This window comes from Gadus morhua, chromosome 5 (assembly GCF_902167405.1).
Source record: "Gadus morhua chromosome 5, gadMor3.0, whole genome shotgun sequence".
Lineage (NCBI taxonomy): Eukaryota > Metazoa > Chordata > Actinopteri > Gadiformes > Gadidae > Gadus > Gadus morhua.
Genome location: NC_044052.1, coordinates 9,057,235 through 9,072,234, shown reverse-complemented (window position 1 = coordinate 9,072,234; position 15,000 = coordinate 9,057,235). Strand labels below are relative to the sequence as shown.

At 50.5% G+C, this 15,000-nt stretch overlaps 1 protein-coding gene and 1 long non-coding RNA gene across 6 annotated transcripts in view; both read left to right on the top strand.

Moving 5' to 3' along the window:
• runx3 (RUNX family transcription factor 3) overlaps positions 1-15,000 on the top strand; it is a 36,200-nt gene that overhangs the window by 363 nt on the left and 20,837 nt on the right. For all 5 annotated transcript variants that reach the window (XM_030356144.1, XM_030356140.1, XM_030356139.1 and 2 more), the window contains exons 1-3: positions 1-895; positions 1,660-1,816; positions 2,751-2,855. The exon at positions 1-895 is cut by the window's left edge. In XM_030356144.1, the coding sequence (XP_030212004.1) occupies positions 638-895; positions 1,660-1,816; positions 2,751-2,855 (520 nt within the window). In that variant the 5' untranslated portion in view covers positions 1-637. The remainder of the gene's footprint in view (positions 896-1,659; positions 1,817-2,750; positions 2,856-15,000) is intronic.
• LOC115543684 (uncharacterized) lies at positions 10,400-13,071 on the top strand. The gene is made up of 2 exons (XR_003976743.1): positions 10,400-11,127; positions 11,161-13,071. It is a non-coding gene; the product is annotated as an uncharacterized LOC115543684 (long non-coding RNA).

The following is a 15,000-nucleotide window of genomic DNA, read 5'->3' as shown; positions in this document are numbered from 1 at the left end:
ATCGACTTATTCCGTGGACTTGATGAACTAGTAGACTATCAGCACGCAAGCAAGCCAGTCACCTGGATAGCGATTTTTAACAACAGTAGCCAACTGGGACTTGCAGCACTGGCAACAACTAGCCAGTTATTTTCTTCCGGATATTAATCATTTGTATAACTCGCTCATTCGAAATCAGGGATCGAGTTATTGGGTTAATATACATCCTAGGGTGCTCTTACAGTCACATCGTTTTTTGAAGTCAAGAAAAACGGCACATTAATGTGTCGATAGGTCAATTCACCGCACCACCTCTTGAGAGACTTTGGAGTGCGCCTGGGTTCCAGGTCTGTTGAGTGAAACTGAAAACAACCCATGTTTTCGGGGTGATACGTTTCACATGGTCGACCAATGTAACCGGGCTTTCTTTTTACTTTAGAAAAAAATCTTTTACTTTGGTGTGTGGTCTCATCCAGCGAAGGCTGTGCGCCTCCCGCGTCTCCCGTCCACCCTGCGCTCCACCACTGGACTCGGCTGAGGCCAGTCACTCATCCCTGAAAAGCGGGAAAAGAAAGCTGCGTTTGTCATACCAAGCGTTCCGCGTCCTCTCCTCTGACCCAACAACGTCTGCCTTTGGACTTGACTCCCGGTTGTTGTGATGATTCTTCCCGTAGACAACATGCCTACCAGACGGTTTACACCGCCCTCCACGTCCTTCCCCTGCAGCAAGATTGGAGAGGGCAACGGGACAATGTCCAACCCGGGCCCGCTCCGGTCGCGACCGGACACCCGGAATGTAGCGGACGTGTTGGCGGACCATGCCGGGGAGCTGGTCCGCACGGACAGCCCCAACTTCCTGTGCTCCGTGCTGCCCTCACACTGGAGGTGCAACAAGACGCTGCCGGTGGCCTTCAAGGTAAAGCATCTGTGGATCATACTGGCGTTTTAAATATTCTCACCGTCCATGTGGTGAAGTTAAAGTAAGAGTGACTAATAATGGGAAGGCCGGGTAAATATGGCAAAAGGTTTGTTTTGCCATATTTGTCTTTGTTTATTTATTAGTATGCCTAATATATTTTTGCTCGGACTGAAATGTTTAATAGGCTTTTATTGTCTGCTTATGTGCTTTAAAACACATTAAACATTAATCAGGCTTAGATACCGACTATATTGCTCTTTTTGTATATTCATTTCTTTCTTTGCAAGACAGCCTGGGGAATAATGAATGCGAAATTTAATCGATTACAAAAAAATGTGGCATTGCGTTGAACTATTTTCATCATCATTTAATGGATTTGATTTCAATTTTTTTGCGGTTTTTGGATGACCGCAAGCAATGTCGTTTTGAATCACACTACAAGGAGACAGGATATTTAGTGCACCGACGTGTTAAACAAAAAAACATTAGACTTCATACGTTTATCCAGCCTACATAATCTATTTGTAGGCCTATAATTTAAATGTGGTAAGTACAGGTCAGAAGGCACACGATTTATCACGCTCATCAAAATATAGTTTCAAATGTTTGCAAACAAAAGGTGTTTCATCTTTTTTTATAGGCCATCTTTTTTTGTAGGACACAACTGTATTCGGGTTCTGGTTATGCGTGTCTGTGCGTGTGTGTTTGTGTCTTAGTGACCCAGTTAGTGACTCAGTGTGACCCATGTTCCTCTATCGCAGGTGGTCGCGCTGGGTGACGTCCCCGACGGCACGCTGGTCACGGTGATGGCCGGGAACGACGAGAACTACTCGGCCGAGCTGCGCAACGCCTCCGCGGTCATGAAGAACCAGGTGGCACGCTTCAACGACCTGCGCTTCGTGGGCAGGAGCGGGCGAGGTGAGACGCTCACATCATCTTCACTGGGTTTGAGTTACAGTCACTTAATGTGGTTCTTCTGTTCACCGATTGGGGAGGACTGACATATTTTGTCACATAAAAAATAAAATATAGCCTAAATGATAGGACTAATAGCCATTATTTTAGTTTTTAAAAAATATATATTCTTTTTTATTTCTCGCGGGATTTGCCCTCAGTGGCTTGAGGGGGGAAAATATCAAACATTGCGGCCGTGATCCGGACTGTAAATGAAGGCTATTTCTGTCTCATTAAGTTCGGTAACCGTGGAGAGCAATTGGCGCTTTCTGCACAAGAGGCCATTACATGTTGAGGTGCTGGCTAAATAAACAGCTCAACCAAGCAAACTGTCAGCTCCACATTTCTACATTTTTAAAGGTGCGCCTGTTCGCACGGCTCTATACAAGGAGAAGTGACATTTCTAAAATTCCTCGGACCTTTAATCCGTTTCCCTCGTATTATTATTCCGCGGCATCTTGCCCGAGTACACTCCCTTATTCCCATTAAATGTGGAACTTGAAATAGCCGTCTGACTAATGGTATACATTCGGGTCTTCGAATTAAAAGTGTCCTTTCATTTAACTCGACAATTACCCCCCCTACTCATGGTGGGTGATTTTTTCTCCCACCGTTTATTTTTTTAACAAGAGACGCCTTTTATATGAGTGCGCCGCTTCATAACCACGGACCAATAGCAGACGAGATGCGCTGTGCTGTGGGAAGACGCGTGGTTGATAAACTGGTTGTCTCTGTGATATTTTTTTGACAATCTGGATTGATAAAAAAAGATGTCAGTAATTCAACGTTTGTGTCATTTCAGTCGCACATGAACGTATTTTTAAACCATGTGTTAATTCGTAATTCCTCAAACTTATCCGTCTGTCTAAAGCGCTCCTTTGTTTTGCGTTTTACGCAGGAAAGAGTTTCACCCTGACCATAACCGTTTTCACGGGCCCTCCCCAAGTGGCCACTTACCACCGCGCCATCAAAGTCACCGTGGACGGGCCAAGGGAGCCACGCAGTAAGTTCACACTACACACAGTACACGCTGGGCCTACACACAACACACGGGCATACAAACACAGACCTGGCACACATGCGTTGATTTGAATGATGATTGAGTACAATAATGCCACTGTTCGATGCTCTATATTGGTAGTATTGCAAAAAAAAGTGTCTATGTCTATCTGAGGCAGGGTACTGTAGATGAATGGCCTATAAATAAATACAGTCATCAGTTGACGTCATCATGGAGACATCGCCCCCCCACCCCATCCCCCAACCTGACACCCAACTTAAAAAGAAACTATGATGTCAAATCTCTGTAAATATAGCACTGGACCTTTGTGTCTGTGTGTGAGTATTTGTGTGCGCACAAGCGGGTGCATGTGTGTTGTGCTGCGTGAGTGTTTGTGTATTTGTGTGCTCCCATGGCAAGAGCTTGGTGGGATCATCAACAAACCAGTCTGTCTGTGTTTATGTTGCAGCGCGCACACTCATGTACATGGGTGTGTGTGTGTGTGTGTGTGTATCTCTCCAAGCACGCCGGCTGGGGGCCCCGTTAGGGCGTCCTCCGGTCCCCAGGTGTGTTAACAGCGGACGACGCGTTCCTATTGGTCTGAGGGGAGCCAGGCGGCGCTCCTCTGGGAGCCGCAGCCGGCCCCCGCTCGCCGACCCCTCCCCCCTCCCTCTTATACCTGGCCGACCGCATAAGTGGCTGGTTGACTGAGCGCGGGGGGGCCAGGGCCCTGGCCCCTGTTAACCCTGCAGCGAGAGGCCCCGGTGCATCGCAGGCTGTTAGCCCCGCCGCTTAGCCGCAGCTGCATACTAATGTGGTCTAATGCTGCTGGTGCACACGTAGAGGGAGAGAGAGGGAGAGAGAGAGAGAGTAGGGTTACTCCAATGAATCGCTCGCCGAGGGCTGCTGGCCTGTGTGTGTGTCTGTTGTGTGCGAGCACATGTGTGTGTGTGTGTGTGTGTGTGTGTGTGTGTGTGTGTGTGTGTGTGTGTGTGTGTGTGTGTGCGTGTGTGTGCGTGTCGCGCATGTGTGTGTGTGTGCGTTTATGTGCGTGCGTGTCCCTGTGTGCCTTTCCTGCCGCCACACATTTGCGTGCGTTTAAAAAAAAAGTATTTTTTTGTACTTGAGCCTTGGATAGACGAGGTTGGGTAGGATTTCATGATCATTCCTGCGGCTATCTATCGTGTTTATAATGGTTCCACAGGACTGCAGATAGCTTTGCCTTGCGCTCATGTCTGCGGCGCGGCCTATTTGGGACGTGGGGCGGATTTAGCCCCAGTCAAAACAGCTCATCATCCGAAGGGCCATGTGTTAGGCATATGCAGTATCTATATGTGTGTGTTGGTGTGTGTCGGTGTTTGTGTGTGTGTGTGTGTGTGTGTGTGTGTGTCTGTGTGTGTGTGTCTAAAAGGTGAGGGGAGCGGGGGTATTGCGGGGTATGTGTGATGCAGTGAGAGAGAGGGATGGGCGGAGAGACCGTTCGAGGTGGCGCTGTGGAAGAGTTACAAACGCTAAGTCGGGCGCCTCGGTGTAGCGCTAGCTAGCCTTAAACACACACACACACACACACACACACGCACACACACACACACACACACACACACACACACACACAAACTCAAGCCACAGCGTGTGTGCGTAGGAAGCAAATGTGATAGCCAGTACGACGGCATCAGAGGCGTAGGTGTGAGCGCGTGTGTCCTCCTTAAGCTTTTGTGTGCGCAGCCCGCTATACGAAACAAAGAGAGATGGCGTGAAATAGAGAAAAAGAACAGAAAATAAACGGCTGAGCCATAGATGTCTCCTGTCTGTCTCGGCCATCGCGTCGCACTGCTCGGCCTGGCGTCAGAGGGGCTGTGCTACTTTTACCCCCATCCGCCGCCCCAGTGAGTGACACTGTTTAATATAGGGCCGGGGGAATTTAAAGGGCTCCATTAAAGCCTGTTACGGGACCGCCCGGGGAGAACTCACGGAACAGCGGGAGAACGTCACAAACTGAATGCATCAACGTCAGCGGCTTTGACATTTAATCTCACGTAGGAGCGCTTTTAGATCCGCCCGAAGGGCGTTGAGCTCTCGGTGTATGTGCGAGTGACCGATTGGCTCAGAGGTTACACTGTATCTTTTGTTGCTTATGAGCTTGCCTTTTTTGTTTATTATTACTTTCAATTCCAGCTCCAGAAGGAGAAAAAGCTATTTCGCTATACATAACCATATCACCACTGAGACCCTGGTACAGCAATTGCACTTTAAAAAATCGTCACTCCTCCAGAACCAGCCAAAAGCCGGGGCTTGACCGTATAGATCGGGGCGTACTTGGGCAACGCTGTTAGCCAACACGACATATAAGACACACGTGTTGCACACCGATCACACCGTTCTAAAATCTCAGGTGTGCGAGTGGAGCCGTCCCATCCCTGTAGACCTGGGCCTCCGCTCTGCTGCAGACACCTGTTAGCTACCTGGCAGGCTACGGAGCTAGCTCACTCCACTAGCTGTTTGTACAAAGCCGGCATTTGCATGAGTGGCAGCAGAACTGTAGCAGAGAGACAGAGAGAGAGAGAGACATAGAGAGGGAGAGAGGCAGAGAGAGAGAGAGAGAGAGAGAGAGAGAGAGAGAGAGAGAGAGAGAGAGAGAGAGAGAGAGAGAGAGAGAGAGAGAGAGACAGAGAGAGGGAGAGAGGCAGAGAGAGAGAGAGAGAGAGGGAGAGAGAGAGAGAGAGAGAGAGAGAGAGAGAGAGAGAGAGAGAGAGAGAGAGGCAGAGAGAGAGAGAGAGAGAGAGAGAGAGAGAGAGAGAGAGAGAGAGAGAGAGAGAGAGAGAGAGAGAGAGAGAGAGAGAGAGAGTGGTAGGAAGAAAGGGCTGGCATTAAGTGGGGGGTTGGGGTGAGGGTGGGGACGGGAGTGGGGGATTTTTTATTAATGTTTACCGATCCAGACGGAAGAACCTGATGGACAGGACTGGAGTGCGGGCCCGCCCGCGGCATATTAGCTCTTTGAATAGCGACTGCTGCGGCGTACAGTACAGGCTGCTGCTACCACTTCTACTACTATTACTACTCCTACTACTGCTACTGAAGCCATGAAAAGGCTGCTTTTGAACACAGAGGCGGTACACACACACAGATACACATGCATGCATGCACACAGAGCAACGTTCTGATCCCTTAATGAGACAAAATGGGGTGACGTTCAGCCCAGTTCCTCCAGCCTCCTCCCCCCCCTCCCGGCGCGCTTCTGATTTCCTCATCACACATCAGTCATCTCGCCGTCATCGCAGCCTACTCGGTAGAAGCTGCTTATCTCACCCTATCGGAGTGGGAGGGGGTTTTATCAATGTTTCTGTGTGCTTTGGCCTTTTTCTTGGTTTTCTTTCTGAGAAGTGATGCTTTGACTGTTTGTGTGGCTGGCGTGTGTGTGTGTGTGCGTGCATGCTCGTGCATGCTCGTGTGTGTGTGTGTGTGTGTGTGTGAGGGACGTGTGTGTGTGTGTGTGTGTGTGTGTGTGTGTGTGTGTGTGTGTGTGTGTGTGTGTGTGTGTGTGTGTGTGTGTGTGTGTGTGTGTGTGTGTGTGTGTGTGTGTCAGAGTCAGAGTCAGGGAGAGGCAATAAAAAGGAAGGCAGATGACTCAAGTGCTGATAACCTCCCTGCCACCAGTAGAATTCCCCCTCCCCGCCTCACCCCACCCCCCTGCACGCCAACTCAATCCTGGACTCCGCCCACCTCCCATCAATTAGTCCTATGTCTTATTTAGGCCTCCTTCTCTCTCTATCTCCCGCTCTGATATGATGACATCAGCCAGCCACCTAACTTCAGGGGAGGGGCGGTTGTTATTTTGGTCTCTGTCTCTCCCTCCCTCTCTCTGTCTCTCTATCTCTGGCTCTCATGCTCTGTGTTTGCATCTCTCCCGGGGCTGAATCAGTTCCTGGGAGAGAGGGTTAGGTCACCGGGCCTCTGGCTGGGTCACAGGCGTGAATGCGGGGGATAGAAGTCAGACAAGTGGGAAGAGACACAGGGGGACTGATAAAAGGATGCAATGCGATAATCAACTTTTACGTACAACTCTACAAACTGAGAAAATAGGAAATATTCCCCCCGAGAAACATCCATAAAGACAAACACACAGACACACAGAAACACACACTAACACACACACACACATACACAAACCAACGCACTTGCACAGCGCACACATTTTGCCAGACAAAGTGTGCGGGGCCGCGGAGCGAACACACACAGTGCGCAGTGTTTTGTGGGCTGTATTTACTCGGCTGGGTGTGCTCAAACAGCTCCATGAGGAGAGTGGCCGGGGCGCCGAGTGTTGCCTCCCTGGGATGGGAACGGGAGAGTAGGGAGGCGGAGGGGGGAGGGTGGAGGAGACGAGGGCGGTGGTGCTGTGTGGGGGTGGGGTTGGGGGTGGGGTGTGGGGGGAGGGGGGCGGTGATTGTATTTGCATTTGGCACGCAGACTGTACAAGGTATGCAAATAGGCAGACAATGCCATTTGCTGTGTTATTTTTCTTGGGATATTGCAGTCTCTCTGCAAAGTAAACAAATGCGTTGTATATGCACATTGGGCGCCTGTGAGTGTGCACGGGCACGTGCACGTGCGCGCGTATGCAGGTGCGTGCTCGTGTTTGTTGCTTGTGCACCTGCCAGGTGTGGCCGTCCCTTTGAGTCGGCCACGCCCACCATCACAAATCACATGAAAGGTTGAGCCCTCGGTGTGAATCGCTCTCTCAAAGGCAACTTTGATGTATGAAAATGGAGATGGGTGGGTTTGTTAAATAAAGGCCCTACAGGTGTATCAGGGCCAGGGGTAACAAATACAGAGAGAAAACAGTGGCATGTCTGATGCTGGGTACTTTCCTGACTGCTAATGACTCCCGACTCCCAGATGTATAACCTGGAGACATAGTGCCACACACACACACACACACACACACACACACACACACACACACACACACACACACACACACACACACACACACACACACACACACACACTGTCCCCATACACCTCAATAGTGCGTCATGATTTCAGCAAGGCGTGATTTCAAAGAAAAATTGCCTCGATCAAAATAAAACTCATGATCTTAATCTAGCATAGTCAACAATGATGCCCTTTCACAGCTCCATTGGCAGAAGGGTCACACACACACACACACACACACACACACACACACACACACACACACACACACACACACACACACACACACACACACACACACACACACACACTCACTCACTCACTCACACACTCACTCACTCACTCACTCACTCACTCACTCACTCACTCACTCACTCACTCATTCTATTACAGAGTAATAGGGAGTGATGGAGAGAGTGACCGAGGGGCCGGGGCGCTGTGAGGCCTGCCCCTGGCTGAGGAGCTCCACTCTGGGCTGTGTACCAGGCCTGACCCCGGCGATGTGGCTGGGTCAACAGTGCCCTTCCGCAGGGTTCAGTCTGGTCTCGTCACCCTCACTGGCCACGATTAGGAATGAGCAAATATTGGCCCAGTGATAATCTTGCGGAATGCCATGCCATCGTCTGTGTATGTTGAATAGGTCTGGAGAGAAGGGGGGTTGCACTCTGGCTGTTTGATGTGAGCACTGGTGGGTTTCTGGTACAGGATCTATCCACACGCAGCGCAACCCATGTTCTACAGCAGCATTCCTACATTCACCGTGTGAGGATAGTGCGCACACACACACACACACACACACACACACACACACACACACACACACACACACACACACACACACACACACACACACACACACACACACACACACACACACACACACACACACAAACCTAGACACAGACACATGCATGAGAGAGCACACACACGGAAAGACACACAACTACACACATGTATGCACACACATACACACAAACACACACACAGAAACAAACTCACACACACACAAACACACACACACAAAAAAACACAGACACACACAAAGCTGTTGCTAATCCCACATAAGATTTCCAGTAAAAGCAGAGGCTAATTAGCAAGAATCGCTCAATAAGGCAGAGGCATGGAAAAAACCCAGAATCTAAGCCTTTAACAGGCCGTTTTAGTCTTGGTTGTTGTTGTTTTGTTCCTTTTAGCTTCCCTCTCATCCACGGCCCTGTGTTTGTATCTGTATTTTTTGTATCTTCACACAGAGGGAGAGCAGAGAGAAAGGTCATTGCGAAGTGCTTTGTGATGCTCCCCTGTGTTAACTGCTTAGGCCAGCTGAGGGCTCATGTCTGTTCCTGTCTGGGCACAGAGACAGTCTCCGCCGCCCCGGGCCCACCGGCCTCCCTTTGTCTCTGCCCCGGTGCTATGACGTCATATGGCCGCACTCCTCAGACCCTTAAGGAGCTATGAAAGTGTTTACAGAGGCTCCCATCTAATGCGCTGCGCTGGTGCTGCAGCATTGGGTATGGCGTTTTTAGTTTTCTCCCCTCCGGCTAGCTTCTGGGCCGCCCCCCCCCCACCCTCCTCCGTCCCCAGGCTGGCCCCCTCCCCTCCGGGCTCTAGGGCCAAGCCTCTTTCCTGTTTACCTACCGACCAGGGGATGTAGAATGCCCACTCTGTGTGTACGCACTCTTCCTTATTGACACTGTCCCATACAGGAGGGAGCCATTACAACCTTTTACACGTAATTCAATCAAACTTCTGATCTACGTTGAGACAAGAAAAAATAAATGCAATGTCAAACTGGGGGAGTGTGTGTATTTTTGCCCACGCTGCAATGACAATAAATGGGTTTCAGGCTTTTTCTTAGGGATGGGGAACTGGGGGTGCCTGGGCAGAGTGTGCTTGTATGAGTGTGTGTGTGCGTGTGGGAAGGGGGGCACCTGCTGGTTCCTATAGGAGTCGTGTACCAATCTGCGGTCTGGCTGTTTATTTTCCTGGCGCCTAATGGGCAGGAACAGTGTCAGCAAATAATGTCTCTATCCAGGGCTCTCTCTCTCTCTCTCTCTCTCTCTCTCTCTCTCCCCCTCTCCCCCTCTGATATGTTCTGGACCAGGGGAGTGGTCACAAAGCTTTGCGGCTCTGAGTCCAGAGAGTCTTTATCTATAGCATCTTCCATCGATTCTATTCCCCATGTAGGGTCGTGAACAAGAAATCTGGTTCAGTGTTTGTCGACGCATTCAAACATACTCCAACATTTACACTTTGCTTAGAATGTGCTACCTGTCTGTCATTCTCTGTCTCTGTCTCTTTTCCCTCTCGCCTTTTGGCAACGTCTGTGAAACGGCGTGCATGTGTGCATGTATATCGGGTGGTGTCAGTAAGTATGTGTTGTGCCCTGACTCTTTTTCCGTGCATGTTGTGCAGGCTGACACACACCTAGGTGTGAATGCACAGCCGTTTGACACATCTGCTCGGCGATGGGGTTTGACGCATGTGACAGCAGCGGCTTGCTTTCCTTTCCCACCAGCCTGTGAGCCCCCCCCCCCCCCCCCCCACCACCACCTCCACCCCCTCCACATCACCCCTCCAACACCATCCGCCACACCCCCCCCCCCCATCTACCACTACACCCATCACTGCGCAACACACACATAAAAACACACACACACACGCGCGCGCGCCCTACACAAACGTATCCTTTCACTTAAAGATTTAAAAAAGGCTAATGTCAGACCTCGCTCGAGCCAAACAGTCCCTCTGTGCTCCACAAGGCCCACGTTGCAGCACTAGCAGCAATCACAGTAGAAACTCTAGTGATAGTGAAAGTCTCAGCAGCAGTAGAAGCAGTAGAAACCGCAGCCATAGTGATAGTGGAAATGGCAGCAAAAATAAAAGCAGTAGAAACGGCAGTGTCAGCAGTAGCAGCAGCAGCAGTAGGAACAGCAGTGATAGTGGTAGTGGCAGTAGCAGCAGCAGCAGTAGGAACAGCAGTGATAGTGGTAGTGGCAGCAGCAGTTATTGGGTAATACACTAAGCAGGCAGGCAGCCAACAAGGTCTAAACAACAGCCTCACCCATAGCCCCCCCCGAACGGCCTCCCTCCCCTCAACACTAGAGAGAACAGTTACAGAGGTGCTCTCCGTGAAGCGTGGAGGCGGACAAAGAGAGGATGATTGCCCTGGACGAGCTGGGGGCTTCAGCGTATTGTTTTGGAGGCCGGGTGAATCGGGCCCTACGTGTGCGCCCCTGCAGTCTGCTGCAGACCTGCCTCAACCTGCCTACCTCAAGGGTTGACTCTGTGTGGCATCGCCCCTATTATACACACACAGAAGGGATACGCGCACACGCACACACAAGTGCACGTTTAGCGTGTACACACACACACACAGAGAGAGATTTGCACCGTTCAGTAACTAGCAATAACAACGTATACAGGCGCAAACATATATGAGACTCAAACGAACACACAAGACTTCTCTTTCGTTCTGTCTCTCCATCACACTCTCCCACACACTCACAAACACACATTCTCATACAAACACACACACATTATATACACACACACACACACACACACACACACACAGACACGCACACATACACTGTCATACACACAGAGAGACACACAACAAACTCTTATCAGGGGAGGAAGGCTGCATCTTCGCTTACTCACACATACTGACTTCCGTTGTGAAATGTAAGTTCTCAGGCATTCTAGGGGGACTGCCACACAGCCTTTGTCTCCAGAGAGAGCAGGGAGAGCAGCACAGAGGGAGAGTAAGAGAGAGAGAGAGAGAGAGAGAGAGAGAGAGACTTATGCCTGTCTCTAGATCTCTCTGGATAGGGGCAGAGAGATGGCTGGCACTGAAACTGTCCCCTCTAAGGGCTCACAAGGCATCTCCCAGGAACAACGATTTAAATACATCGTTTTGAAAGCGAACTGCAAACACGCTACATTTGCATTTGTTTGTGCATTCAATGACTTCAAGGAGTCATGCATGCAGCAAGCTCAAATCAATGTGTAGAAAGGCAGGGATGGGGTAACTCAAAAGGGAAGCAACCCAAAATAGGTGGGGGACGGTATGGTGGTGGGCGTTTCTCGCTGTTGTTGTGTTCTGTGTGTGTGTGTGTATGTGTGTGTGTGTGTGTGTGTGTGTCCGTGTGTGTGTGTGTGTGTGTGTGTGTGTGTGTGTGTGTGTGTGTGTGTGTGTGTGTGTGTGTGTACATTTGTGTGTGTGTGTGTGTGTGGGGGGGGGCTGCTGATCCAAGTGCGGAGCGCAGGAAGAGGTAGACAGGTGCACAGCCACTTTTCTCAACAGATGTTGAAACCTGTCTCCGAGGTTCCGTTGGAAAGAGAAGCGGAAGTGAGGGGCCCCTGCTGCAACACGTCCTCAACTGTCATCCCACGTCACGCCCTGGAGTGGGGGGGGGGGGGGGGGGGGGGTAGCTAAGCCGTCACAACCCCAGTTACAGCTTTCGAGAAAGAACCTAATGAGTGAAAAGGTATCAGATGTTGTTCTAAAATAAGTGTTGTGGCGCCTAACGCGGGGACCTCCCATCACGCTTTACCCCGAGAGACGCAGAACGAAAGAACGCTTGTTTCCTGGTAGCGGCCGCACAAGTCTGCCTGCTCACACAATACCATTATTTGGTTTCCTCTTCCTTGTTCCTTGACGCCTTGGCGCGTCATAGCGCTGTCGCTTCCATTGGACACGCATGTTTGTGCTCCACGTTGTTCACAAAACAAACTGGTAGTGAGGGACGTTGTTTGTCCGAAAGAGAAAAATTATTTGTACTTTCAGCTGACGTCAGCAGTAAAGAACATCCATCCTTGATAGCGTTGACAATAACATTTGCCAAAGTGTGTGACACGTTCTCCGGATTTTTCCCGGTGGCACTCACAGGTCTCAGTGAACCCGTGGTGGCAGTCCAGTACGGAGCAGTACGCTGCAAATCAATTCTATTTTGTTATCAGGGGCCTATCGACTCCATTTATACGTCAAACACAAATATTTACACTTCAAATATATTCAGTGCAGACTTGGGCCCGAGCCAAAGCACGTATTGCCCTTTGCTACGTAGATAGAGTTTCACTTTGCCCCTGAAAAGAGCAGCCGGGCCCTTTTGCTAAAGAGAGCGTGTGTTTAATTTTAATATGTCTGCCCCATCGGATGGGAACATATGCTTCTCTCTTTGACTGCACAGACAGATTGAGCGTGAGGGAGAGGGGAGAGAGAGAGAGAGAGAGAGAGAGAGAGAGAGAGAGAGAGAGAGAGAGAGAGAGAGAGAGAGAGAAAGAACGCTTAGAGGAAAAGTGAAAAGGGTGGAAGGAGTCAAGTGTATCAGGTGATCATTTGTGTTGTGGCCCTGGTGTGTTTTAAGATCTGGCTGTCACCCCGCTGAGCAAACACCTTGTCTTTGTGGAGCTGATACGGGCCTTTGTGGAGGAACGGCCCAGCCAGACACACTTAAGCCTCTGGGGTCTTGGTCTGGGGTCTGGGTCTGACTTTGAGTCTGGGATGGTCAGGCTCTTGGAACTTTTAATTTATTGTGATATAAAAATCCAATACTCGTATTGATTTTATAAGAACTACAAAAAAGGGAGAAGACTTTTCTGATAATCACACACATACACAGAAACAAGCAGACCTCCGCCCACAAAACACACACTCACAAACAAAAACACACACAAACAGACACACACAACCAAAACACAAACAACAACAGCAATCAACAAAAACAAGCAGGAGGAGAGTAGGACACACCCCTTTCATACGTCTTTAATACCAAACATTTTATATCAAAGCATTTCATTTGTTTTCCTGTTTTCCCGTAATGCTTTCCGGCCCTCTGAGTGGAGCCTTGTAAATCTACAGCCTCAAGCCTCCATTTTGGTGCATATCGAGCGCTGCTGTTTAGGCCTCATGTGTGTACTGAGCACCCCCCCCACACACACACACACCCTCACTCACACACACACCCTCACACACACTCCGCCCTCCCCCACCGCGGCCCCGTCATCTCCCAGCTCTATCTTGCGGTTATGATATCATAGGGAGGAAAAACAGGGCCTTCTCTCCTAAGTGCACCCCGACACATTAAATATTCATCCCCCCCCCCCCCCCCCCCCCCCCCGCCCCAGTAGCCCCCCTCTGAAACCGGACTGGCCCCTCGGATCGCCCCCCCCACTCCATACGCCCACCCACCCAGACAGTCCTGTCCCCCGGCCCCCTTCCTCCACCGAGCCCTGCCCGGGTCAGGTGTGTCGGCCCGTCCAGACAGGCCGCAGGTCAGCTGAGTAGAGCTGGTGTGGTAACACTCTCCCCCTCTCCTGACCCATTGCCCTCCCTCTCTCGCTCCATTAACTCAAACAACACCTACATTTAGAAATGAGGAAAAACTCTAAGGGAAGGCATGGAAGAAGTAGTAATGGCCTAGAACTCAGTATTTTAGAAACCAATGTGATAAATGCTGCCCAGTTTCCTTTGTGTATTAAAGTCAAGGTTTTGTTCAGAGGGCTCGGGGAGAAACATCCGAGCGAGGAGAGCGAGATCGGATCATACGGGAGAGAAAAAGACCCACATGTAATCCTGACGGGGAGACGGCGAGGGCAGGAAGAGCAGTTGTGAAAGGGGGCCCCCCGGTTGATTAGTGGTTGATTAACAGTAAACTGTGGGGGCCGGAGGGTTAATGGGCTCCAGGCCTCCTGCTGATGAAGCCCTGGCTGGCCTCTTTGTCACCCTCTGACGGCTCTCTCCAGCCCCTACTGGAGGCAGCCAGCAGTGTGGGAGTGTGCGTGTGTGTGTGTGTGCGTGCGTTTGCGTATGTGCGTGTGTGTGTGCGTGTGTTCATGTGCGTGCGTCCATGTGCGTGTGTGTGTGTGTGTGTGTGTGTGTGTGTGTGTGTGTGTGTGTGTGTGTGTGTGTGTGCGTGCGTGTGTGTATAGGTGTGTGTTTGTTTGTGGACAGCTGATGATGGCCTTCATCCCCGTATGAGCTGGCCAATTCATCTCAGACCACCGTTGGCCGCAGAAACGCTGACCAATTATTACAGTTTTCCCCCCTCGGCGTCGGCCTGTTTTTCCGACCAAAGAGAGGCTGGATGTATCATTTCCCCTGACCTCAGCCGTTTGACGTGGTGCAAATCTCCTAATAACTACACAAGGACACATATAGCGGCTAAATTTGGAGGAGCGCTTCCCTGGCGGGCCAAGAACAGACAGTAGCCAC